General features: G+C 35.8%; 2 protein-coding genes and 1 long non-coding RNA gene across 4 annotated transcripts in view; 2 read left to right on the forward strand and 1 right to left on the reverse strand.

The window, feature by feature from the left end:
- The window catches only part of vash2 (vasohibin 2), a 31,743-nt gene extending 21,464 nt beyond the window's left edge, over positions 1 to 10,279 (forward strand). The window contains exon 7 of the mRNA XM_051874657.1: positions 6,673 to 10,279. Within this exon, the coding sequence (XP_051730617.1) occupies positions 6,673 to 6,742 (70 nt within the window). The 3' untranslated portion in view covers positions 6,743 to 10,279. The remainder of the gene's footprint in view (positions 1 to 6,672) is intronic.
- Positions 10,280 to 13,900: 3,621 nt separating this feature from the next.
- Positions 13,901 to 22,859, reverse strand: angel2 (angel homolog 2 (Drosophila)). 2 transcript variants are annotated; one of them, XM_051874655.1, is made up of 9 exons: positions 22,522 to 22,859; positions 19,744 to 20,228; positions 19,424 to 19,650; positions 18,200 to 18,269; positions 17,230 to 17,651; positions 17,035 to 17,143; positions 15,262 to 15,301; positions 14,794 to 14,960; positions 13,901 to 14,467 (listed from the first exon to the last, which is right to left on the reverse strand). In XM_051874655.1, the coding sequence occupies exons 2-9, from the start codon at positions 20,219 to 20,221 to the stop codon at positions 14,316 to 14,318; spliced, it is 1,665 nt and encodes a 554-aa protein (XP_051730615.1). In that variant the 5' UTR covers positions 20,222 to 20,228; positions 22,522 to 22,859; the 3' UTR covers positions 13,901 to 14,315. The 2 variants fall into 2 exon arrangements, with proteins under 2 accessions (XP_051730615.1, XP_051730614.1); XM_051874654.1 differs by lacking the exon at positions 22,522 to 22,859 and adding an exon at positions 21,450 to 21,646.
- Positions 21,721 to 27,607, forward strand: part of LOC127502102 (uncharacterized) — a 40,716-nt gene continuing 34,829 nt past the window's right edge. The window contains exon 1 of the long non-coding RNA XR_007926783.1: positions 21,721 to 21,779. This is a non-coding gene — a long non-coding RNA (uncharacterized LOC127502102). The remainder of the gene's footprint in view (positions 21,780 to 27,607) is intronic.

Here is a 27,607-nt window from a genome sequence, read left to right on the forward strand (position 1 = left end):
GCAGGTGGTGGTAATTCGTTGACTAATCTCCTCTAGCAGCACACGGTTGGCGGGTTCTCATGTTACCAAAGCACAACCCTGTTTCTCTTGTCCAAGCTCTTGACTTTAATGTTTCTATAGCAGCGGCACAAGTACTAGCGGAGAAGCTCTTTTATCATGCTGAGTGGACCAGAAAGTCCCTTTTAGCACTGCTGATCACTTTACAAGGGAGACCTCGGGCTCCTTTTGTTTGTGGTGTTGAGGAAATATATCCTTTTAGTTCTGCCCCTGGGAAATATAGGCAGTGCTGTGTATCTACTAGGAACAGAGTCATAAAAAGTGACATAGTGATAGATAGCAAAGCTTCCTCCCTGACAAAAGTAGCTGTTTTAGCAAGAAATAAACACAAAGGGATCCCTAGTCTGTGGCAAAAAAGACGTAGCACAGGGAGTTAGGACTTGTTATTTAAGCAAAGTAGCTTTTAAACACCCTCTTCAGTACAACTGCCCTCAGGCATTACGCTGGGTTGGCATCCGCTCTAATAGGATGTGAGGTCAATGCAACAGCTGTGGTGGATGCAGGCCTCACTGACGTCACACCCAAATGAACCAATGAATAATCTTTCTACATGAACATACAGTGATAATCAGCAGGTCCTGTTGTGTTTTAGCATTTCAGAGCTCAGCGTCTGATGATGTAACTTCATCCTCTGATGCAACGGATTATGTTAAAGCCAGTGTGCTTTAGTTTGTGTGTGTTGGGGAGTAACTAAGGGTGCGGTCACATTTAACGCTTTTCAGTGAATTTTCGCAGGTGAATTCGAGTCATTTCAATAGGAATCCACGCATTCTGGAATTTCATGTGATTCCTCCAAGCTGATTTTGTAACAGGTTCAAGTTGACCAACAGAAAGCTGCTTGGTTTGAAATTGACTTCTGTGTGAGTGGTGCTTCATACATCATTACACTAACAATATGGACAATGGGCCGAAATTTCGTTAATGTGACCTCACCTTTTGTTGCAACACTACTAATTAACTCAATTTTTAGTAGTGTGACAGTAGTTTTCAAATGAATGTAGGTTTTCCAGTTACAAGCTACTTTTTATAAGTACCCTGTAGCAGTCCAAATCAGTCATCGCTCTCATATGTAGCATTAGAAAGTCTGATTTGTTGTAGTGAACTGGTTTGTAGCTACTAAACAGTCTTCTCTCTAGTATATAATGATAAAAGTTCTAATTCATTCTAGTGAACGAGTTCATTCTAACGTTTTCTCTCTCATATGTAACACTGAAAAAATTTCATTCTATTGAATCTGTTCATTCTATACGGTCCTTTCTGTCATATGAAGCATTGATTCATATTTTCAGTGCTATGCTTATGAGCAGTGTTGTTATTGTTAACTCAGGCCCCGTTTACACTATGCGTTTTCGTTTTAAAACGCCTAACTTTTGCTACGGTTACGCCTGTCGTTTACACTATGCTGACGTTTTCAACTCTCGAAAACAGACTTTCGATTAGTCTAGTCTGTTTTCAGTTGATGAATGAACAGAACATGTAGCGCGCCTCCCATCCAATAAATCGCAATAATTTTTTTGCTTTGTTACTTTTGATATAAAACAAAGTCTCAGATTTCAAATGACGTCCATCTTATTATGAGATTAAAAAAATAAATACCGTTTTAGCGCCTCAGTTAAAGAGAAGCGGCAGCACGGAGCGCATGTGAACATCCTCTCCTCCGCTTTAATACCAGTTACAGCGCGAAATAAACATGACTAAACATCTGAAGGTATGTTAAAATACAGTACAACTTACCGAAATCCATATCATGTCTCGTGTAATACCTCAATCAGTGTTTCAACCTCGGAAAGACGACATTTACCTCAGAAAAACATATTCAGTGACCATAAACTCATTAGTCAGCTAGAAAAATGAACTTTAGAAAGCAGCATTCTGATAAATATAGCTATGCACCGTTACATATTCATTATAATGTTCTTCAATATTTAATGCATGTTTGAGTAAATCAGTTATGACAGCCACGATTTAAATGTTCATATTTATAAAAAAAAAAAAAAAAAAAAAAAACGAATTGGAGTAGAAATATGATTATGTAATTCTAAACTTTATTTATTATAAAAAACATAATTGAGTGTAATTTAAGTGTTTGTATATAAATAAGTTAATTTTAACCTTCATTATTATAGTAAAGTAGTACCAACTGACTCCCATGTGTAGTTTACAGCATTAGTTAAGAGATTTTTTTCCTCTAGAAAATTTGCCATGTACTATAACTGATATACTACATCCAAAATAATCGATATCGAATCGAAATCGTAAACGAATTGAATCGCAAGCATGTGATTAGAAATCAAATCGAATCGTGAAAATTGTGACAATACCCAGCCCTACTAAAAATGAAATGCAAATAAAGCTTTAAATAAAAAAATAAAAACGAATAGGTTCCAAAAACCTAATAAAAATGACAAAAGCACATAAATTTACTACAACTTAAACTGAAAACTGAAAATATAAAAATAAAAGCTAATTCAAAATATTAATAAGTACTGTTATGAGAAAGAAGATGAACTTTATGATGAATCAATTCACTAAAATTAATCAGACTTTACATTTTAGTGAATCAGTTTGTCCTAAATGGTCTAATGTTCCAATGTAGTGTTGGAAAGTCCAGTTGATTCAAGTGAATCGGTTCACTAAGATGGTTCATGTAAATGAACAGATTCAGAAAAATGAGTTTCTGATTCAAGTCTCTTTACTATTTTCAGTTCGATTAGGTAGATTTTGTTGTATTTGGTATAAACTTACCTTTTCAGGTTTGACACCCTAATTGAAATGAATTAAATCAAAAAGTTTTTTTTTTGTTATGTTTTAAAATGATGCAAGATTGTCAAGGATGCTTACCTAGCGTATGTTTGTGTTGATAGGCAATTTAAAAATACCACAGCAATGTCCCCTTTGTGTTCTAGCTTGAGCCGTTGAGTTTTGTTTAATCGCATGTACTGTAGCGCTGCTAATGACATGTCTAAAACAGAACTCTTGATTGTTGTGTTTTACAATGCTGTAATTGTTTAGTCAATCTAATGCACCTCTCAGATGAGACGCTGAACCGCACATGGCATGAAATGATACCAAAGTTTAGACTTCAGATCTGTGGACCTCCTGCTTCCCGATCGAAGCTATTTTTGCTGTGTTCTATAGCACCTTCCTGTCACATGCTCTGAGATGTTAATTACTGAGCCCCACACATACACCAGTGTGCCAGGCAGCTGCTGAAACACACCACCCATTTAACGTCAGCATCACCCTCAATTACACAGAAGAACTGCACAGCACACGCTTCGCTTGGCAGATGAGTTTGTTAATTCACTTAGAGTGGAAAGAATTATGGAGTTATGAAATGAATCTGCTCTCCAACCCCCCTCAGTTCTGCAGATGATGATTATAAAGTTTTGCCACTGTGATAAAACCTGCAGTATGTGACAAGTTTCTGAAGCTCTCACAAGGAAACATCTTATACAAATACAACACCTACTATACAAATATACCTCTTAAAGGGACAGTTCACTCAAAAATTTATATTCTGTCATTATTTACTCACTCTCATGCTGTTCCAAACTTGTATTCTGTGTTTTTTGTGTGTGTGTGTGTGTAATTTTGTGTTCAGTGGAGGAAATAACAGTGTAACAACATGAAGGACTGAATTCCAATTTTATGTGAACTATTTCATGTCGTGATGAAATGGAAGTAGAGACAGGATTTCTTCCGTATTGGATTTTTTCTATTTTGCGATGTACATCTGAGTTAAACAGATTATCAAAAAAATAAAAATGTAGGGTGAGGTCTTGGTTCTATGCAACAGTAGTTTATTGGCAGATCTGAATGTGAACTTGTAGTCGATTATCAGAAAGGGGCAGAATACACCACCAGTCTTTTTCACTGGAAGATCCGGTTCTGACATTGTGATTAAAAATTATGAGGTCAAATTAAAGAAAAAATGAAGCATACATGGATGAATCATTCACAATAACATTTGTAACTTGCATTTACAAAATAGATACAGTGAATATTAATTCCATGCAGACTTTAGGACTACTGCAAAATTCTGCAGTCCCGTTCTTTGCTGTCTATCTCACCACTATTTTCCTGTCTATCTCTAATCAATGGTCAGAAGATAAGATGAAAATATGCATCTGATCCTCTACAGACTTTCCACATCAAATCTGTTGAGTGAACAGGGGAAATTCCACAGGGAAAATGAAATTTAGCTTTGGTACAACAGATCTGCTCCTGCCCTTTTCCTGAGTCCCCTCCCTGTCAAAGTACATTATCTCCACTCAAGGCTATTTCTAACACACAGGATGTTTGCTTGTCTACAGGCTCACCCCGCCTCTTCAGAGTCCTCTTTCAGTCGTCCTGAGATATCCACATAAAATGCGGACAAACACTTTCAATGCCCCCTTTGTACATCTTGTACCCACAGAGTTTGAGTGTTCAAAACTTGCCGATCTTCCTGAAGGTCATTCTTCAGTTTTCATCTGTCGAAAAAGTAATGCGTTTCGTATTTCAAATAAATGCTGTTCTTTTGAACTTAAAGGGTTAGTTCATCCTAAAATGAAAATTAAGTCATCATTTAATCACCCTGTTGTTGTTCTAATGCCGTATGCCCTTCTTTCTTTTTTAGATCACAAAAGGAGAATAAAAAAAAAAAAAAAAAATATATATATATATATATATATATATATATATATATATATATATATATATATATATATATATATATATATATATATATATATATATATATATCCCACTTGTGCTCCTTCATACAATGGCAGTGTTTGGTAAAAAATAAACAGAAATTTAATGTATTATTTAATAAAAATCCTGACCTTGGCCATTGGACTTATGTGCATGGCTGAACAACATGTGTGTTTGTGAGACTCTATTAGCGCTGCAGTTCACTCTGTCTTTCCCAGAAAAAGCACACAAGTTGTTTCTAGGCATTGTATTTCATGTAGCCTTTTTATTCATCTTGATTTCTCACACCTTGTGTGCTTTTTCTGGTTGAGACGGAGTGAACTGTGAAGCTAATAGAGTCTCATAGCCGCCTAGCCGTGCACAGAAGACCAACGGCCAAGGTCAGGATTTTCGTTAAATAATACATTACATTTTTTTTTTCACCAAACCCTACCGTATACCCCCAGAAAATCTGGTCGCTATTCACTGCCATTATATGGATGAGCCAGAGCGGAAATCTCTAATTTTTTGTGGACTTTTGTGGTCTGAAAAAGAAAGAATGGCATACTGCATTAGAACAACACCAAGGTGAGCAAATGATGACTTAATTTTTGTTTTAGGGTGAACTATCCCTTTAATATTCATCAAAGAATGCTGAAAAAAAATGTATCACGGTTTCCAGAAAAATATTAAGCAGCACAACTGTTTTCAACATTGATAATAATAAGAAATGTTTCTTGAGCACCAAATCAGCATATTAAAATTATTTCTGAAGGATCATGTGACCCTGAAGACTGAAGTAATGATGCTGAAAATTCAGCTTTGCATCTTTGCACAATCTCTTTATGAACTTTTTATGACTTTGACTAGTCATAAGGCTGCTATTATTGTTGTGGTTTCCCACAATGACTATTCAATTTACATTTGTTTGTTAGCACTGATGTTTATTTGCCTAAGAAACATTCATTCTTAGTCTTTTATGAAGGAAGGAATTGTAAAAGGCAGAGTTGGAGCGTAGAGGACCTGCCTTGGCACTGCTGTGCGATTGATTGCCTGACGTTGAAGCGCCTGCTTCAAATAGCCAACATCAGTCAAAAGAACATGGAGGCCTATTGATTTTTTCACACGAGTAGTAGCATAAAAGTGAATGGTGGAAGAGAGAATGTGATAGACCTTTAAAGGCAACAACAGCTACGGCTATGCTGGAGGTCTGTGATGAAGCGCATGGTTCTTCAGCAGCACTGTGTGTTCTCAGCAGGACTGAAGGTGGAGGTTGAACATTAATGTGATTTATCTCAGGAAACAAATCTGTGGGAAAGATCAAGTGAGATTCAAACTAGTGATAGACCAATACAACGGTTAGTTCTGGTCCACAGCAAGCATTCATGTAAAAGCACTTAATATTTTCAGTGTTTGATCAACTTTTTGGTGTTAGCATAACAGTTGTCAGTGAAAAAAGAAAAAGAAATTAGTTGGCCATATTGTGTCTAAAATGTCAGTTACTCAGTATTAAAGGTAAACTATGTAGGTTTTGTCAGGGACTATATTTTTAAGTGGAAGGATGAATTTGCTTGGGGGAATGAAGTCTTTCACTCATCTTCAGAACACAAATGAAGATATTTTTGATGAAATCTGAGAGATTTCTGTCCTTCCATTGACAGTCTATGCAACTACCACTTTGACGCTTCAAAAAGTTCAGAAAGAGATCGTAAAACTAATCCATATGAAATGAGCGGTTTAGTCCTAATTTTCTGAAGAGACTCGACCACTTTATATGATAAACAGATTGAATTTAGGTTTTTAATCTTTATATTTTTTTTGCTCTTTTTACTGAGGAGGTTGATTCTGTTCTAAAACAGCTAATCCATGAACCAAAAGGTTTGCCATATTGTCATTATGCAACAATAATGAAACTAACATAAACATGTTCATTTGCAGGCCAGCAGCACTGGACAGAAAGCCAGCAGAGCTCAGCACCCTCAGTGATGGCTACCAGATCCGCATCTGAGACACTACAGCACTGACGTAACAGCTTTATCCTCCACACGTCCTCCCTCAGTCAGATCCACCGATGATGTTTTTAAACACTATTTAATGCACATTGTGAACTGTACAGTATATTAAACATATTTATAGTTGTACTTCAGTGTTAGAGGTAAACTGGGTGCCCTTCTTAAATTTAAAAGCAGCAGAGATTCAAAAAAAAAAAAAAAAATGTTTTAGAAAGAACATGATGTTCTTTTTCCAGCCATAACATATTTTTATTAGTGGAAATTTTAAGTAGGAACCAAAATCAGCTTTGCTAAAGAATGTTTTACCCAAATAATTATACCCCCCAAAAATATTCAAGCATATATGGAAGATGTGGGGGGAAGGCTGTATTTTTAGACAGAATCTTCACTAGCAGTGAGAGCTAGAGTGTGAATGGATTGTGTTTGGCAGAGTGATGAAAACCTCGGTGCCTCGTGTTGTGGTGGTGGTAGTTTTAAAGGCTGACTGTCCCTTTTGTAGGAGAAGACAAGCTTTTTTTTGCTAGAGGCGCAAGGGACCAGAGCATCAGAGAGCTACCCATTCTGCCCACAAGAACTGTATTCAATCCAATTTACTTCTTTTTTTTTTTTTCTTTTTTTTTTTTTGTTACCTGCGCACAGTCCCAAACACTCCTGTAATGGACATGATTTATTGACTGAAGGTTTGAGGCTAATGTACATTGAAGGCTTTGTACTGTTTTTTTTTTTGTTTGTTTTTTTTTCCTCATAAAAATATCACGGTTGCAGTTGTAGAGAAATAGTTTTTTATTTTTTTGTATTATTTAAACATTTTTTCTTTCTTGTTTTTACCGGTTGCTTAACCAGTACAGTGTTTTGTGGTATGTATTTTCATTTCATTTTCTTTTTTAAAACAAAATCTCTCTGAGGTGTGAAGGTTGACGTGCTTAATTGACCCATCCATCACAAATAATCCTAAAATTTCCACACATTTGTTTGGAAAATAAATATATTTCCTTTTTTGCAGCAGCATAGATATAAGCCTTATCAGCTTGGCTAATGAATGAGTTAAGCAGATGAGTGGGTTCTTATGGAGCCCCTAAAGGAACATGGTGATGGGAAAAAATATATATTTTTGTGTTAACTTGAAAAAAATGTTGCTTTCCCTGGAGAAACTTTGCTGTGGGTGAACGCAAAACTTGTGATGGAAATAATATGAAGTGGGAGGAAAAAAAGAACATTTCAATGATTTTGCTAGCGAGCACAAAAGTTTCTTAGGGGAATACAATACTTTTGCCACAAAACACAAAAGTTTCTCGGGCGAATGTGAAAGCACTGAAATAGAATTTTTATAATATGAAGTGTGAAGAAAAACTACATTTTGATGCTTTTGCTAGTGAACAAAGTTTCTCAGGGGAATGCAAGACTTTTGCAACAGAACAGAAAAGGTTTGTGTTGGAATGCAAAGTTTATTAAGGAACGCAAAAAAAAAAACTCGCAAAAGACAAAGTTTCTTCAGAAAAAGCAAAACTTGCAAAAGAGCGCAAAATTTTTTGCGAGTAAACGCAAAGTTTTTTGAGGGAAAGCAAAACTTTTGTGAGTGAACGCAAAGTTTCTTGAGGGAAAGCAAAACTTGCAAGAAAGCACAAGTTTTGTGAGTGAATGAACGCAAAGTTTCTTCAGAAAATGCAAATCTTGTAAGAGAATGCAAACATTTTGCAATTGAACAACGTTTCTTGGGTGAAAGCAAAACTTGCGAAAAAGTGCGAAAATTTTGCGAGTGAACGCAAAGTTTCTTGGGGGAATGAAAACTTGCGCGAGTAATTGTACGCAAAGTTTCTTGGGAAAACGCAAAAACTTGCAAAAGAATGCAAAAGTTTTGCGATTGAACACGTTTCTTGTTGGGAAGCAAAACTTGCAAAAAAGAGTGCAACAATTTTGCGAGTGAACAAAGTTTCTTGGGGGAATGAAAAATTTGCAAGAGATCAAATGTTTTGCGAGTGAACAAACACAAAGTTTCTTTAGAAAACGCAAAACTTGCAAGAGAATGCAAAAGTCTTGCGATTGAACACGTTTCTTGGGAAACGCAAAACTTGCAAAGGAGCGCGACAATTTTGCGAGTGAACGCGAAGTTTCTTGGGGGAATGCAAAACTTGAAAGAGAACACACAAGTTTTTCGAGGGAATGCAAATTTTCTTGATGGAACGCAAAAACATTGAATTTAATTCTTCCTCCCATCTCATGTTTTCCATCACCATGTCCCTTTAAGTGCTCCATAGGTTCTAACTATATTAGGAATCACCTCTTACTATGTTCATTCAAGTATACACAAAATATTATCTCTTTATCAACAGCATATCGCTTCAAACTTTCCCACCTCGTGAGAATAAGCTATGCACGTGGAAAAGGTCTGCAGATTCGTCCTTCTTGACAGCAGACTTGTCTTTAAAATTGTAGCAGCGACATCGTTACTGATTTTTCATGGGCTGTATGAGCCGTTGCTCTCTTAGCGTTGTTTATTGGGTGCTGTTGACTGAACTACCACATTATAGCTCATTCTGCCTTGTAATTGGTACCAGCTTTCTATCAAAAGCTATTGAACCACACAAGTGCCAGACCACTGAGTATGTCAAACTCATCCTTAAGGCTGAGGCTTTCTTCTCAGTCACATTAAGATAAAAGGTCATGAATTTCAATGACATATCAAATGTATCATGTTGAACTGCTCAGACCCTTTATGGGAGAGAAGCGGTCTGCTGCTAATTGGAAGAACGTGAAGAACATTACATTGTTACAGATTTATATCATTTATAACTTGTTTGGTAACTGATCAGATGTGTGTGAAATTGTGAGTGAAAAACTTTTTATGGCAGACAAAAAACAAGTATTAGTTGTTTGAAAATGGCTTTCTGGTTTTAAGGAAATGCAATGATCTCCCCTTAAAGGTGCTAAGACAAGACATTTTACCCATATTATAAAATTCAATTCTTTTAGCATTGACTTTTTTATGATTAAAGAGCACATTGAAGTGACTTTTCTGTAGCACAATGATTAGGAACTGAATTTATCTCAATTAGTACAAGATACATGTTTAATGGTAAATAAATAAATAAGTGAAATGAATATTCATGAGATTACAAATGCTTTTGTGGAATTTTTATGTTTCCATGTCTTAAATGCAGTCTTGTCTGAAAATACAATCAATTTTGATGACTGACAAGTTTAATCAAAATTTTAAGGGAAATGTTTTTTCTCAGTAAGAATGTTAATGATGTGACCTTTCTCTATTTTGAAGACCTCATCTAAAACTTGTCCTCATTTTTCTGTTCAGATTTTTCGTATTATAAACGTACCGCCTAAATAAGGTCTTGACCCTCAACTGTTTTATACACATTTTTCCTAAGCCTTACCACAGCTTGCACCATCAATCCTTTTTTGTTTTTATTTTTTACCAGAAATTTGTGTTTCTGAGTCGCCTCCATTTCCCCATGAGGAAACATGTCATTTGTTAATCCTCTGTAGCATGTTTTAATAAAACTGTTTTTCTGTAAGTCTGATTCACCGTTAACTGTGTTTATTTATGCATCTCTCTGGAATACTTGATTCTGATTGGTCAGTCGCAGCTTTCTGATAGTTCCCAATGGCGCATCTGATATTTATAATGGTTAGTTCCTGTCCTTGATTCTGATTGGTCAATAGCTATGACCGCTTCACCCAACGGTTCTGTGTATCACTACACAACACCCTTAGCAACCACTCTTAGCAACGTAAACTGTATGTTCTCAATTGATATTGTTCATTGAAGCTTACTGTATTATGTAGAAGAGTATTGTGAGAAAAAGATCAAGTGAGCGAGTTTGTTACCTGCATTCAGATTTAGCATTTTCCTTCAGGTCAGTCCAATGTTCATAATAAAAAAATCTGTTTAAATGTCTGATGTATTATCTTGTCCTTTTAACATTTAAGGGGTTTTCCCGTGACTGACAGCGCTAGTCAAAGCATTTGTCAGTTGCTTCTTGTTCCGTGTTCACAACAATTCAGTCTTTTCAATATAAAAGTCTTCGCTACTGACTGACACACTCATAAAGACAGTCTTTGCCTCCATCTAATGACGTAATAATGTAACTTCTGTTGCTGTTCACAGTCAGGGACTATTTTTTCCGGCGGAAGGAAGGCTTTTATTGAAAGTTTACTTCATGAAAGTTGCATTGATACATATTTTTGGCTTTAATATTTGTATTGTGTGGTAACCGTTTTATAAAATCAAAAATGATATTGTATGTGCTCCAAAAGACAACCAGTCCGTTCTCAGGTGCGTAAAAAAAGAAAAGTTTGATCAACCAAAAAACCAAAGTTGTCCCACACTGAAAGACATGCAATTAGACCAATTAGGCAAGGGACTATCACAAAAATTACTTTAATTAAACATCTACGAGCCATCGTGCATCTCAGTTTTTGATTGTAGTGAAAATAATATTAGACTTAAGTATTAATACTGTAATGATGGATTGTTTTTTGAATGTAATATTTCATGTCCATGTATTTTGCTGACTAGCCACATAAGCTGGTTTATTTTGCGATGCTAATCGGCTGAATGTGCATTATCCCTTACTTAGCATACAAATCTGGTTTTGTAAGGTCTTAAAATCTCACTTGCACTCCCGTCTGAATATTCAGAGGTGTTGGCCGCTCTTTCTCTCTGTAGGCCAAGGAGCTGCTCTTGCAAAAGAGATTAAACCAGGTGATGTAACATCAGTGTTGCCCTAAATCTCAGCCACACAGTTACAGAACCCAGCCTGAGTGAGGTCTTTCTGCACAGAGGGAATACGCCCGCATTAATCTGCTTACAAAGACAGCATCACACACAGGAATAGAACCGCAGCGGATTTACCAAAAATCCTTCATTTCTCATCTCTTCTCCCAGGATAAAAGCACTCCTAGAACACCCACCATTGTCTCACACCTAGAGAAAATATCCCAAAGAACACTCTGCTGAATCTCAATGCCTTATCATCTGGATTTTGATAATCCAGAAATATGAGTTTTTCCCCTATCACTTCCAGAATATATTCCAGCTTTAATGCACATTTGATTTGCACAGTCATGCAAGAATTAGTTGTGGGAACAGACAAGGTTTCTGCATATTTAACTGATAGGAGATCCAGCAGTATCATTTTGGAAAGATGAGGAAAGTGTTGCCAGCTGCCTCACACAAATATCACCTTATATTTTGAACGAAGGAATTATCTCAATGTAAAAACTAATTTCAAAATCAAACATTTTCAACTTATTCTCATGTAACAGTAGGCTAGTGAAGCTCACTATAATTACAGGAATTTCCATTTTTGGAATAATATATCACAGAAAATGCTTCTAGTCTTTCATCTCGGCAGTCTTAAAGAGTCTTAATAGATATAAAACATATGGCATCCTATATCTGTACTTAAATATTACACACTATATGCAGGCTTGTTTTTTGTTTTTTTACAAGGGGTGTAACGGTACACAAAAATGATGGTTCGGTATGTACCTCGGTATTGAAGTCACGGTTCGGTACGGATTCGGTACAGCAGGAGGGAGAAAACTAAACATAAAATTGCTTTTTTTCTTTTTTATTAAACAGTGGTTTACTGAACAAATTGTGTATCTGTCTTTAAATAAATTCAATTAATTAATTTTCTTAAGGATAAAAAAATTCTATTTCTGCTAATACTGTAGCTAAACTATATACAGGGAGCACTTTCTTGTAGGCTACATTACTATAATATTAAAGGTTACAATTAACAACAGAGCCCAAACTATTAAACTACTAAATCTGTTTCTATTCCAATTGGATTAAAATACATTAATTTACACAGTGGCCGTCATAACTTGTTTTCACGACAGATTTAAACATACATTAAATAATCAAGACAGGTTAAGTAAAATATAGGCTAATATAGTGCATATATGTAGAGTTCATTTATCTTGCAAACTAACAAGCTGTGGACACTGAATGTCATGTCTGAGGTAAATGCTACGTGACATTGTTTACAAGCTGTTTTATTGATGTCTTTCCACTGATTGAGCGATTACACGAGATATGATACGTTTCAGTAAGTTGTACTCCATCTTTCAACATACCTTCAGATGTTCATTTAAATATTATACTGTAACTAGTATTAAAGAAGAGATGATCGCATTCACTTGAGCTCCGCGCTGCCGCCTGAACTGAGGCGCCTATACAGAGATCTGTCACGCCACATCAAAGAGCGTCAAAACGGCATTTATTATTTGAATTTCGTGATAAAATGGACAGAATTTCAGGGATGAGACTTGTTTCTTATCGAAAGTAACAAAACGCAGAGCTTATTGCGATTATTGGTGGTTAAATGTGATTAATGGGCTACAAATTTTTGGTACGAATAGCCTACGTGTACTGTTTCACCCCTAAAAAATAACTTAATATACTTGTGATGTACTGCAAATGCCAGAACTGGGATCAAGTAGTTTGTTCATGATGATCTGGGTTTTAGTTTTTAATCTGAGAATCAGAGAAAAGGGCCAGTCTAAATGCAAGAGTTTGTACATATAAAAGTCTAATTATCAGGGTTATTATATAGTTAACGAAAACTAAATAAACATTAACTGAAATAAATAAAATACAAAATCCTTATTTTATTTCAGCTAGCTGCCAAAGCAACATTTCTCATTTTCATTTAGTTTAACTTTATGTACTAAACTCAAACTTAAATAAAAATGTAGAAAAACATTATAGACATTTTCAAAGAAGGTTTTAAAAATTAAAACAAAATACAAAAATAAAAACTCATTCAAAATATTTATCAAAAACCATCAGTAAAATGCATCTATTTTCTCTTCCTGTAGCTCAAATATTAGAGCAAAAACGCTAGCAACACCAAGATCATGGGTTCGATTCCCAGGGAAAGCAAGAACTGATAAAATGTGCATCTCAATTTTAATGTCACTTTGGATAAAAGCATCTGCCAATAAACGTAATGTAAATGTAATACTTTAAATTTTCCAAACTTAATAAAATATTTAAATATAAATTATATTATCACCATAACAAAAAGAAAAAAATTACATGAATTTCAGAATTTCTCTTTTTGCACCACTGTACATTTTTTTGCTAAACGAACAGCAATAGAATAATACTACATGAATACTTCAACAGCTTGAAGATAAAATCATTTATTATTTTTCCTCTTTTTATTATAATCTTTAAAATGACACAGGTCTGAAAGAGATAACTTGTAAAACATTGAAAATAAAAAAATATTAACATCTTGTCATGAAATGACATGCTTAGTGTCAAAGCTGCCGTATTTCACAATAAAACATCCCTAATTTACTGGATATAGTGCGCATGTCACCACCTCATAATTAACTGGGTATCTATGCTCATAACTTACAGACAAGTTCCACTTCTGCTTCAAGTCTGTCATACACAGTCTTAAGAGAATCTGTGAATCATTTATTTGCTGGTGTGAAAAAAAAACTGTTTACATTGTACTGCGAGTTTGTTGGCCACAAAAGGATTTAAAGGCTGTATGATAATCGCAAACCCTTTTCGTTCCGTCAGCCATCAGCTCAAGGGTGCAGACGGAAGCGTGTCAAAAGCGGCAGGTGGTCAGAGGAGTTATGCTGGTTGGGAAGGCCGTTAACCTCCTGGAGTTCATCTTTCCCCACCAGGGCTAACCTACCCAGCAGCTGCAGACCCTTCTCTGGTGGCACACTGCATTCTGGGTAAGTGAGGGGGGAAAGAAAACAGTACCATGGTAACCAGCAGCAGCAGAAATTTTGCTGTTGAATGTACTGCACTGCAGCAAACTGCAGCATCACAGGTCACATGATTACAGGAGTGGTGATGTAACATTTACATTGATAGTCTAGTGGCATCAGCTTCTACTTTGAAGATATTTAACACCAATACATGTTCATGTGGTGACAGCAAACGCAATAGCTGTAGTAATAAATGATCTGAATTTATATTTGAAATGAAATGTTACATCACACAACAACTATTGAGTATTTCCTAGGAAAGAGAATAGTAATGTGATGGTCAAACCTGCTTGAGCCATCACATCCCCCAGAGCTGCGGAGTAGAAGATGTAATCGACGGTGATGGCTGTACGTGAGTGGCATGTGGTGATCTCAGGTTGACCGCTCTCTTTCAGGAAGTGGGAGTATGCAGAGGTCAGCTTTAAACAGTGCTCTATGCTGGGATTGGTAAAACTACAAAGCAGATCACAAGAGAGAAGAATTACTGTTACAAAAATTAAAGTTTGACACGCTGAGAAAAGACACATCATAGGACTTAAACAAGACACTTCACTTAGAGCTGTCAAATCGCTTCACCTTGAATTTGCTGAACAGCACTGACTGTCAAATCAGCTTGGTTATAAAATGTTGATGGTTAAGGTACACAAAAGAGCTACAGAAACTAGGGGCAAAGGTTTATAATACTTTTATCGATGGGTCTGACATAAGTGAATCAAGCGAGATACTGTAGAGATATACTGAGATTTTTATTTACCCATCCAGTTCTGTCTGCTCCAAATCCTTCAAATCAGAATCTGTGAAAATAATTCAAACTAAATATTAGCAGTAGCATATTCAAAGCTATTCCATGCCATTACAGCTGTGACTGCCTCTGTTTAAATCAATATTACTGTTTACTACACTGCAAGACTGAATGTCAAAGCTTTCTAAGTGGTCCCTTAAAGTATTTGGACACTTAAGCCACACATAATGTGTATCTATACACACACATATACACATACACATTATGTGTGGCTTAAAGGGTTAGTTCACCCAAAAATGAAAATTCTGCCATTTATTACTCACCCTCATGCCGTTCCACACTCGTAAGACCTTCGTTAATCTTCGGAACACAAATTAAGATATTTTAGTTGAAATCCGATGGCTCCGTGAGGCCTGCATAGGGAGCAATGACATTTCCTCTCTCAAGATCCATAAAGGTACTAAAAACATATTTAAATCTGTTCATGTGAGCACAGTGGTTCAATATTAATATTATAAAGCGACGAGAATATTTTTGGTGCGCCAAAAAAACAAAATAACGACTTATATAGTGATGGCCGATTTCAAAACACTGCTTCAGGAAGCTTCGGAGCGTTATGAATCAGCGTGTCGAATCATGATTCGGATCGCGTGCCAAACCGCCCAAACTGCTGAAATCACGTGACTTTGGCGCTCCGAACAGCTGATTCGACACTCTGATTCATAACGCTCCGAAGCTTCCTGAAGCAGTGTTTTGAAATCGGCCATCACTATATAAGTCGTTATTTATTTTTTATTTTTTTTGGCGCACCAAAAATATTCTCGTCGCTTTATAATATTAATATTGAACCGCTGTACTCACATGAACTGATTTAGATGTGTTTTTAGTATATTAATGGATCTTGAGAGAGGAAATGTCATTGCTCCCTATGTAGGCCTCACGGAGCCATCGGATTTCAACTAAAATAATTTGTGTTCCGAAGATGAACGAAGGTCTTACGGGTGTGGAACGGCATGAGGGTAAGTAATAAATGACAGAATTTTCATTTTTGGGTGTCAATACTTATATATATATATATATATATATATATATTATACACATATATACACACAGGCACACACATATACATATACATATAGGAGACAATGGACAGTATTTGGAAATTATAGCATACATACATTGTATGCTACATACATAATGGTCAACATACACTACCGTTCGAAAGTTTGGGGTCAGTACGCTTTATTTATTTATTTATTTATTTATTTATTTTTAAAAGTAATTATTACTGATATCCAGCAAGGATGCATTACTGACAGTAAAAACATTTACATTGTAACAAAAGATTTCTATTCCACATAAATGCTGTTCTTTTGAACTTAAAAAAAGTTAATGGTTTCTACAAAAATATTAAGTAGCACAATAATCAACATATTAATTATTATAATAAGAAATGTTTCTGAAGGATCATGTGACTCTGAATGGCTGCTGAAAATTCAGCTTTGCCATCACAGAAATAATTTTAAGATAGATTACAATAAAAAAGTTTTTTAAATACTAATGATATTTCAAAATATTACTGTTTTTACTGTATTTTTGATCAAATAAATGCAACCTTGATGAATATAAGACATCCCAAACTTTTGAATGGTACATACAGTGATCATTAGAAATAACATTTGTGGAAGATAATGTTAAATTTGTTAGTTTTCAAATGTTCATGGCAATTATTTTCCAGTTAGTGTTTGTTAATTATATTATAAGTAATAAGGGCTGAAAGATGACCTCTTGTTTGACTTTCATACTGGCACTGCTGAGAGATACCCAGACTTCTGGGCCAAATTGGCACAGTTAGAATACGCTGCCCTCTTGGATTCTCCTCCTGTCCTGACACCTGCAAAATCAAGTCAGAAAATAAAAGAGATGCCAAAACTGTGTCTGAAAAAATAAAGAGCAAGGAAACGTGTCAAGATTCTCTACCTTCCCAATAGGTATGCCATCATAGTCCAGTCTGCTGTCCTTAATAAAGCGATACAGGGGAGACCAGGGAACGGAGTTCAAATCCCCACAGAGCAGCACAGGACAAACGCTGCTGTCAGGTAACTGGGCCACCTGGCTTATCTCTGCCAGCAGCATAGCGAGCTGGGCCAGTTTAATGTCCCCACGTCTAGGGTTGTACAGTAAATGTGTGTTGGCCACACAGATGTTGGTGAGAGAGCTATGGGGGTCAATGGGCCGCAGAAGCACAATCAGGCCCACGTTATCGCGGTCCAGGAGAGGGATGCCACGTCGGAAATACTCCACAGGATGACAGGAGACCAAAGAGAAGCGATCGCGTTTGAAGACCACAGCACATCCGTCAGGCTTAAGTCCTGTTCTGCGTTTGTATTCACAATGGTAGCCTGTTTTAAAGGCAGAGAATTGCTGGGTTAAATTGCTTGTGAAAATTTTATTTTGCAATCTAATTCCATTTTTCCCCCCATTACAATAACGTCATGTTTTTATTGTTTTAATTTTTGAAAAAAATGTGAAAAAATGTTTACATAAGGTTTGGAATCCCAGATTTTCAATGTGAAACCCACTGCTTATATGCTACCAATCAAAATTTTGCAGTCCGTTAGATTTTTTTTTAAAGAAATGAATGCTTTTATTCAGCGAGGATGCACTGTTTAAATTAAGTGACAGTAAAACAAAAACAAAAAATCAAGTAAATACTGTTATTTTTTATTCTATTAATCAAAGAATCCTGAAAAAAAAGTATCTTAAAATCCACAAAAAAATATAAAGCACCACAACCATTTTCTTGAGCACCAAATCAGCATATTAGCCAATTTTTATAATCAGCTTTGCCGTCACACAGGAATAAATTACATTTTAAATATATTGCAATAGACAAAAAAAAAAAAAACTAAAGATGCATAAAGAGACATCAACGAAGTAAAGCAAGTACCTAAAGATTCTAGCGAGGGTTTGATTTGTTGTTTATAGTGGTCCTCTTGCACCTCCTGCAGGCACATTATCTACAGAAAAAAAAAGTTATTGTAGATATTTCAAGAAAAATCATACATTCATGTACACTGAAAATAAAACAAAGCATTATTAGGCATCTAACACTCATGCATCTTAGCGTTTTTAATAACACTGCTTAAATGTAATTTTGGCCAATCTTACAATTAATGTATCCATTTGTCATGCTGCACATTATGACATAAATTTGCTTGCTGAATTTAAAATTAATGACCTTACTTTTTAGTGTTTTAATTTTAATTTATTTTTTAGACAAAATAGTATAAAATTTAAACACTTACATTTAACCGTTATCATTCATAACATGAAAATGACTTTCGGCTTTTTGATATTAGCCATAATTGTAATATCTGTGCATCCCTACCATTACATAAAAATAACATAAATGGTTTTAGCATGAAAAAAAATTGAAAGGTCATGCTAGCCTCAAACTTTGTGAATTGCATTTTAGTAGTGACTGGTAACCAGTGTTGGGGAAAGTTACTTTTAAAAGTAATGCATTACAATATTGTGTTACTCCCTAAAAAAAAGTAACTAATGGCGTTATTTAGTTACTTTTTATGGAAAGTAATGCATTACATTACTTTTGCGTTACTTTTTCTTATCTGGGCTGTTTGTTTGTTTGTTTTTAGTTGTTATAGGCCCTTTCACACCAAAAGTGAAATGAATAAGTGCAAATTCATGCCTGTACAGTAGAGGGCGCAGCTCAAACAAGCCTTTCAGCTGTTCTGCCATTCTGGAATACAGAAGAATTTAGTCTAGAACTACAATAACCATCATATTTACACAACGCCTCTGCACTTACTCCCGATTTCTCTCAAGGTGGGGACAGGAGAGGTGTCAGTCATTAAATGGGAAAACAAAGTAACTTGCGTTACTTATTTGAAAAAGTAACTCAGATATTTTGTTGTAAATGTAAAAGTAACGCATTACTTTACTAGTTACTTGAAAAAGTAATCCGATTATGTAACTTGTGTTACTTGTAATGTATTACCCCAACACTGCTGGTAACAATGTACAGTATAAAACACAAAAAGCCAGAAAATGTAATCCTGCAATTTTATGCAAATAACAAGTTTTATGTGGGAATTAGAAATAATTAAAATACACGACAAATAATTCTTTCACAAAAGGCCCACTGACTTACATCAGCACTGTGTTGTTCCAGCTCTTTGATGATGTTTGGAAACCTATGGTGCCAGTCCAGAACTGGAGGGTTACAGTGTCTGTAAAGGTACGTGTTATCACAGAGCAGGTCTTGCGAGAGGATATTATAGGACATCACAGAAAAATCAAATGGCCATTTTTGTTTTCTCCCTTTCTTAGATGTAGCATTACAAAGTTGAGAAAGATCCTCCCAGTGTCTCTTCAACTCTGTGAAGGGAAAAGATTGTGGATTTGGCTTATTATGCACAACTACATAACAATACATCAGTATAAATTAAAATGAGCATCCAAATCATTTACCTGGTGTGTCTGCAGTCCTCTCTGGGCTTGAAGGAAATTTCCCAGGGGGCACTGGAATGCCAGTTACATTGCGTAGCCATTCAGGACTTCCTTTTGGACTCTTGCTGCCTTTTGGAGGTGAACGTTCAGGTAAGCGTTGAGATCTTTCCGCAGCCGGCCTCCCATCCGCACTCTTCCTCCTCTTCGGTGGTGGCTCTCTCTCAGAGCGGTCCATCAGACCTGCAGAAAGGTGAAGGCCTCGTCTGGGTTGAGTGTATGGCAGTATTCCAGTTTCCCTCCAGGAGCTCCAGTTGTACGGATCCGGAGGTCTCGGAGGCCTGTTGAAGGGGTGTCTGACAGTGCTGAAGGAGGAAAAGCGATGCTGTAGGTGAGGTGGTTGTGTCCACCATAAATGACCAGGCTGATACCAGTGTCTCCAGTGGTTGTAAACGGTCTGAGCTGGCGGAAAGCCCACTGTGCTCAGGTAACGGCCAAACATGGGATGACTGCAAGAGGAAAGAAAACCTTATTCATTATACCACAGAGCAAACTCAGAAATATTTACCATGGTTTTAACTATGGAAACACTAACAGAAGTTACTTTGCTTTAAATATTGTTGAATCATTATAAATATCAATTAAAGTAGTAGTTTACACAAAAATGAAAATTCTGTCATCATTTAGTCATCCGCAAGTTGTTCCAAACCTGTATGAATTTCTTTCTTCTGCTGAACACAAAAGAAGATATTTTGAAGAATGTCAGTAATAGTTGATGGTCCCCACTAACTTCCATAGTATTTTTTTGTTCATACTATTGAAGTCAATGGGGTCCATATACCCATATTCTTCAAAATATCTTCTTTTGTGTTCAGCAGAAGAAAGAAATTCATAAAGGTTTGGGTCAACTTTTTTTCATTATTGGGTGAACTATCCCTTTAAGACTTTTTATTAAGAATTTTTACTATAACATTTATGGTTTGTAAATGTGTTTATGCTACTATTTTTTCTAATATCATAGTTAGAAATTAAGCATGAAAATCAGGAGTAACTCATGCTTTTATGCTGTGGTTACAATAGTTATATTAGAAACAGTTACCACAGTTAAACTATGCAAGACATATAATACATTTTCATAAGGCAAGTTATTTATACAGAACTATATGTACTGTATACACAGTGACAGCCATATTACTAATTGACATAAAACAACAGTATTTCTTATTATATATGGAAGGATTTAACAGACTAAATTAAATAATTACATAATGAAATTATTAAGTACCTCATAGAATGTTGCAATAAGGTACAATGAAATGTAAGCATAAATTATTAAACAAGGCATAAAATACATTTATTTATTTATTTCATGTAAAATGAAAAGACATTTGAAATACATCCACTGAAATAAAATGTAGTAGATGATATATATCCTGAAATTGAATATACCATGACATGTTGCAATCAATAAATGAGCATAATCAAAAGTATGTACAAATAATTATAATGACCTGATATACGACATGATATACATTTTATTGTATTTATTTATCGAAACATTCTATGATATATTTAATAATTTCATTATATATTTATTCATTCAATTCAGTCTGTCTCCATAATTATGTCGATATGATAATAAAAATATTAAAATATATAATACTATCATGCCGTTTTGCTTTTGATTGTCAACAGCATAATCAAAACTCACAATCCAAATATGAACTTACTTTGGAGATACTCCTGGTCTGACATAATTAGAATTAGTGTGTCGAGGCATATAATGTCCTCTTATCATAAAACGACTCTTTTTGGCACCATCTGAGCTGAATGACACCCAAAAACTATTATGAAAACACGTATACTGTACTCTTGTTACATGCTAACACAACAAACACAGATGTGATGGCGTTTGAATATGACGTCACTAGCAATGTCCGAATCCGACTCATGAATGAATCGTTTGTTTGAGTCGGATCTTTTCTATGAATTACTCTCAGCCGAGAACCGACACTTGTATGGAGTGAAGTGCACCGATGATTTGAGTGACGGCGCGAAAAGTAAGTTACATTTATAATAACGAATAGCAGACATTAAACGCACTGTATGTTTATGTGTTAATTGTATGAGAGACAGTTTCATATACATATAATAAAGAGAACTGATAGTACTTTACATTTATGCATTTGGCAGATTATTTTATCTGAAGCGACTTGCAGTGCATTTACAGTGAACATTATGCCCCACATTTATTTATTCTTTTTTTTTTTTATGTTCTCTGCGAATTTAATCTTTGCGTCGTACCCACTTTCCCAGTTCTGGGTACTGGAACACATAAATATATAGTAAATATAGTATTTCATATAGTTATATAATATGTATAGCTTATATAGATTTTAAAGTAAATACGAATTATGTTTGGGTATGACTATTACCAGCGCGCATTTGAGAACTGAATCACTGCTGCAACAAATAGAAATGAATTGATCGAAAGAATCGATTCGCGGAAAGGAGTCAGACTCGTACTAGAAATGACGGGAAGCATTAAGTGACAAAATACTAGAAATGTCGGTCCTCCTCAAGATAATTTGTTGGTAACAGTAAATGTAGACGCTTGATTGTTTTTGAGCAGACAGATGATAACCCTGGACAAGGAATTGCCGTTATATAAAGTCTTGATCGATAGAGTATTTAGGATTTGCATCGCATATAAATAAACGTCCACTGTAGCATTTGAAAACGCGTTTCACTTACCGGTGCATTTTAACGATAAAACAAAGAAGCAGTGTGATTATTTCTTACCTGAAAATCCGCGATAAGCACACCGCGGAACTCTGGATCCAGATATTAAATGATTGCTGTCAGTGCCCCAGTGAAATCCTCAGATTGTGGGATCATGTCTGCCCCTGTCTTCTCTGACCGTGTTTGGTTTCGTGCTGTTGTTACAAAACGTTTGTTCGAAGCTCTTTCAGATCCAATGGATCAGTCACATCTCGAACTGTTGTAAAATGTTTCTAATAATTTGCGATTCATACAGTATATGTCAAGTAAAAAAAAAAAATATTTTATCCTATGAAGACAACATAGTTATACCTGTTATTAGGGGGTACAAAAGAATTCAACTGGGTTGAATAGATTTATATGTATTGTGTGAACAAATTTTGTAACCACTAGAGGTCACTCTTGTATTGTAGATCCCCAGTCAAGCTCCATTTACTCTACTACTACTCAATAAACAAATTGCCTTTTCAGAATTGAAATTATTAACGTAGGTCATTCTTAAGCCTGGGTAAACAGAAGTCTCGGTTATCATGTTTCATATCCACAATAAGGAAGAAAAACCATCGCATTTTTAGCTTCATGCTGACTTGAAGACTAAGCGTGAGAATTTTTGCAACTGTAGTACAATGCATATGAATATTTAATAAGGTAAACAACTGAGGTTGGTTGTCTGATTCTAAACGACTCACTGTAGTATTTTAGAAGTATAGAAAGTCACTGGAGCAGGTCTTTAAAACCCAGGGTTATGAAAACAGTGCTAACCACAAAGATTAATCAAACTCGTATACCTACAGATTAACTTGTGTTCCATATTTACGATATTGTTGGCTAATGTGAGCATCAGAATTTTCCAAAAATCCCACAAATCGAGACCCTTTTGTTATCTTTGATAAGGCAGCTAATCATCACTCTCCAGCCATCTGCCTGGTAGCATGACCCTACCCACCGACACAGTCCATTAGCTCATATTGCTCTGTGCATTTGCTGCAAAAATACCAGTTTTTGAGAACATTTCTTTAAAATCATTATTTGGGCAGGCATTCAAACTGATAAGTAAATAAACATGTCTTCATTTACTAAATATAAATTGGTTGGGTGGTTGGTGTAATTTGGCATAAAAAACGTGTTGATCAGGTTGACACAGCAAGGGACGTTAGAAGAGGAGGTGTTGTGCTGTAATTGGAGGTAATACTGGGAGAAAGACTATAATTAGGAGACAGTGAACTGCAACATTTTGTTAAAATGAGCTGGGGTTTTTTGTTTGTTTGTTCCAGAAAGGATTCATTATTTTTAGTTCTGCTTTAAAATTTCCATGCAAACCCCTCCAAATATTATCATGCAAAAACCCAGGGATGAAAAATTAACAGCTTCTTTTATAACACTTGTCAGCCTTAGCAGTTTTGAGGTTCACCTTGGTCCTTTTGACCACACAGACATCAAATATTAACAACCGCAGATAACCGTGAGGCAGAAGGCTAAAGAAGTGTCACGGTAAATGGGTCAAAGTAGACGGAGATCTTGCATTAATTTAGTCTGATGTGTGAAATGCATTTTCAAGTCTTTCCTTCCCCAAGGACAGTATGAGGAAAAGGTCACTGAGAAATGAGACACCATGAAAAGCAATGATTCTCAATAGAGATACTCTCTTTATAGAGCACCAACAGTGCACTGCAAAAATATGCTGTCACAGCAATGAAACATCTAATAATTTGCAATATTTTAAGAACTCATTAAACAAATCAGCTCATTTTTCCACCAATAAACACATAAAGACACATTAACACAGCCACTGTATTTAATAGCAATTAAATATAGAAAAATTCTCTCTCTATATATATAGAATATATAGACTATATATGTATATAGAATATATAGACTATATATATATATATAGTCAGAACTGGACCACGGAGCAATGGAAGAAGGTGGCCTGGTCTGATCAATCACGTTTTCTTTTACATCACGTGGATGGCCGGGTGCGTGTGCGTCGCTTACCTGGGGAACACATGGCACCAGGATGCACTATGGGAAGAAGGCAAGCCAGCGGAGGCAGTGTGATGCTTTGGACAATGTTCTGCTGGGAAACATTGGGTCCTGCCATCCATGTGGATGTTACTTTGACACGTACCACCAACCTGAGCATTGTTGCAGACCATGTACACCCTTTCATGGAAACGGTGTTCCCTGGTGGCTGTGGCCTCTTTCAGCAGGATAATGCGCCCTGCCACAAAGCAAAAATGGTTCAGGAATGGTTTGAGGAGCGCAACAACAAGTTTGAGGTGATGACTTGGCCTCCAAATTCCCCAGATCTCAATCCAATCGAGCATCTGTGGGATGTGCTGAACAAACAAGTCTGATCCATGGAGGCTCCACCTCACAACTTACAGGACCTAAAGGATCTGCTGCTAACATCTTGGTGCCAGATACCACAGCACACCTTCAGGGGTCTAGTGGAGTCCATGCCTTGACGGGTCAGGGATGTTTTGGCAGCAAAAGAGGGACCAACACAATATTAGGAAGGTGGTCATAATGTTATGCCTGATCGATGTATACAGTGCTCTCATTACAGAGTTATGATGAAATTAATTTCAGCTTGTCATGTGTGTAAAATAAGAGAACACTTTTTGAACCTGCCTTTCTGTCGTTGTGTGGTTTTGAAGGCCTGGAGGTTTATTACGATTCAGTCTTTACTCGAAACATTAGGTGGCAGGCGTAGAGGCAGATTAGTAGTTTAGCGAGCAAAGGCCATTGCCATTTCACTCTTTAATAGGATCAAGCTGGAGTGTAAAATGTGACTTGAATTAAAATATAATTACCTTACAGCAAAGACAGGCCACCAGCGGCTCAGATGTATTGATTTAATAGTAATCGAGCATGACTCCATGTTCAGCTGGTTGGAAATCGAGCCGCTGTTTAATCTGTTGTTTTATACCATCTCTCCAAAAGGACCGATCTTCAATCATGTTCACATTTTTGCACGTGTAAATATTATTATAGGAATAGAAAATTGATTTTTGGCTCATGTTATGCTACAGGGTTCATTTTTAATTGGGGAAAATACACCTAATATAATTAAATACACACCACCGTTCAAAAGTGTGGGGTTAGAAAGCTTTTTTTTTTTTTTATAAATTCAGCAAGGATGCATTAAATTGATCAAAAGTGACAGTAACAACATTTAGAATGTTACAAAAGATTTCTATTTTAAAAAATGCTGTTCTTTTGAAGTTTTTTATTTATCAAAGAATCTGAAAAACAATAAATCAGGCTTTCTGAAGGATCATGTGACACTGAAGACTAGGAGTAAGGGCTGCTAATAAAAAACAGTTATTTTAAATTGTAATATTTCACAGTACTACTATTTTTACTGTATTTTTGATCAAATAAATTTAGCCTTGGTGAGCATGTGTTTCTTTGACAGAATTGACAGAAACATAATATAAACAGTTGATACAGTAAGAAACCACTAAATCCAGTAATAATACTAAAAAAAAGTATTTACAGTATTCATTTATTTATTTCAAGTATTAAGTATATACAGTGTACAATTGTGTGAATTGTCAAACCATCTCTTTGATATATTTAAAGGTTCCATATTATGCCCATTTTACAAGATGTAATTTAAGTCTCAGGTGTTCCCAGAATGTGTGTGTGAAGTTTCAGCTTAAAATACCTCACAGATCATTTATAAATCCATGTTGTAAATACCCATTTCTGACTACAGTTAAGAACAGGCTGTTTTCGCGCATGTGCCTTTAAATGCAAATGAGCCGCTGTGCCTCGCCCCCTCTCTACGATCACAGTTTCTCTGCCAAATACAAACAAGACATCTGCTTGGTTTTAATTATCATCTATATCGCGATCACTCTCACGGATAGCATAGTTCTTCTTTCATCTTTAAACTTTATTATTTCCACGCGTTTTAAAGCTATATCAGTTTACACTTCTAATGGATCTTTTTTGAGCGCACTTATACACACACAGCTGGCTGTCAGACGTCAAGTCTCGTGAGTAACTTCTCTTTTACATTTTGTTTAAACTATAAAATACGAAATAAACACAATGTTCTGTCAAAAACACACAGTTCACATACAAAGTCAGTTATGCCTGTGAACGTAAATAGCAGGCAACGTTACAGAAATCGTATGTGTATATTAGATCTGTGGCGCATTCCCTTCACAAATAAAACGAATCCACTGAGTTCAGCGGCTCAGATGTAGGTAAATGAAGACTGTTATGTTCATTCTTACATCCAACAACAAAACATCTCAATTACTTACCAGACGTTGTTGCTACAGCCGCGGAGAAAATGTCAGACAGCGTTCAGCTCGCTGAGGGCGGAAACTATGGTAATGCAGGACTGTCAGTCAGCGGTCGTGGGCGGGGCATGAGTACTGTGACGTCACATTAATCAGAAAATCAAAACGTCTTGTCTAATGAGACTGCTTTGGTTAAATGGGGATTTAAAAAAGTAGTGGGTGGATTTTCATCATTGTAGGATGATTGTGTTCACACACTCCCAACACACATTTAAATCCAAACACCTTATAAAAGTGGATTTACCATAATAGGTGACCTTTAAGATGTTTTCTGAAGATGCCCTTGCACTAGCCAAATCTGATGTCCGAGTGACAGACTACAGGTTGAGCTGGATAGATTAAGAGCAAATATTCATCAGATCTTCTGAATATTAAATCTCTCTACGCCTGTGAGCAGCTGGTCTCATGCTCCGTATCCCTGCCACGTCTCCTCTGGAGTAGTGCGCAGATCAAAAATAAATCTGCATTCTCATTATCTAGAACATTCACTCTTTAAAAAAAAAAAAAAAGAATATTCATTGAGCTCATTATCATTCTGTCTCAGGCTAGATGTAGTAAAGATAAAATGTGAAAATGATGAATGAAACAACTGATTCATTTGATATAGAATCACATATATAGCCTAGTTCAGCAAAGTTTGATACCGTTCAAAAGTTTGGGGTCAGTAAGATTGTTTTAATGTCTTTGAAAGAAGTCTCTTATGCTCACAAAGGTTGCATTATAATGTGTATTGTGAGCTATTATTACAATTTAAAGTAACTATTTCTATTTGAATATATTTTAAAATG

Source organism: Ctenopharyngodon idella, chromosome 20 (genome assembly GCF_019924925.1).
Source record: "Ctenopharyngodon idella isolate HZGC_01 chromosome 20, HZGC01, whole genome shotgun sequence".
NCBI lineage: Eukaryota > Metazoa > Chordata > Actinopteri > Cypriniformes > Xenocyprididae > Ctenopharyngodon > Ctenopharyngodon idella.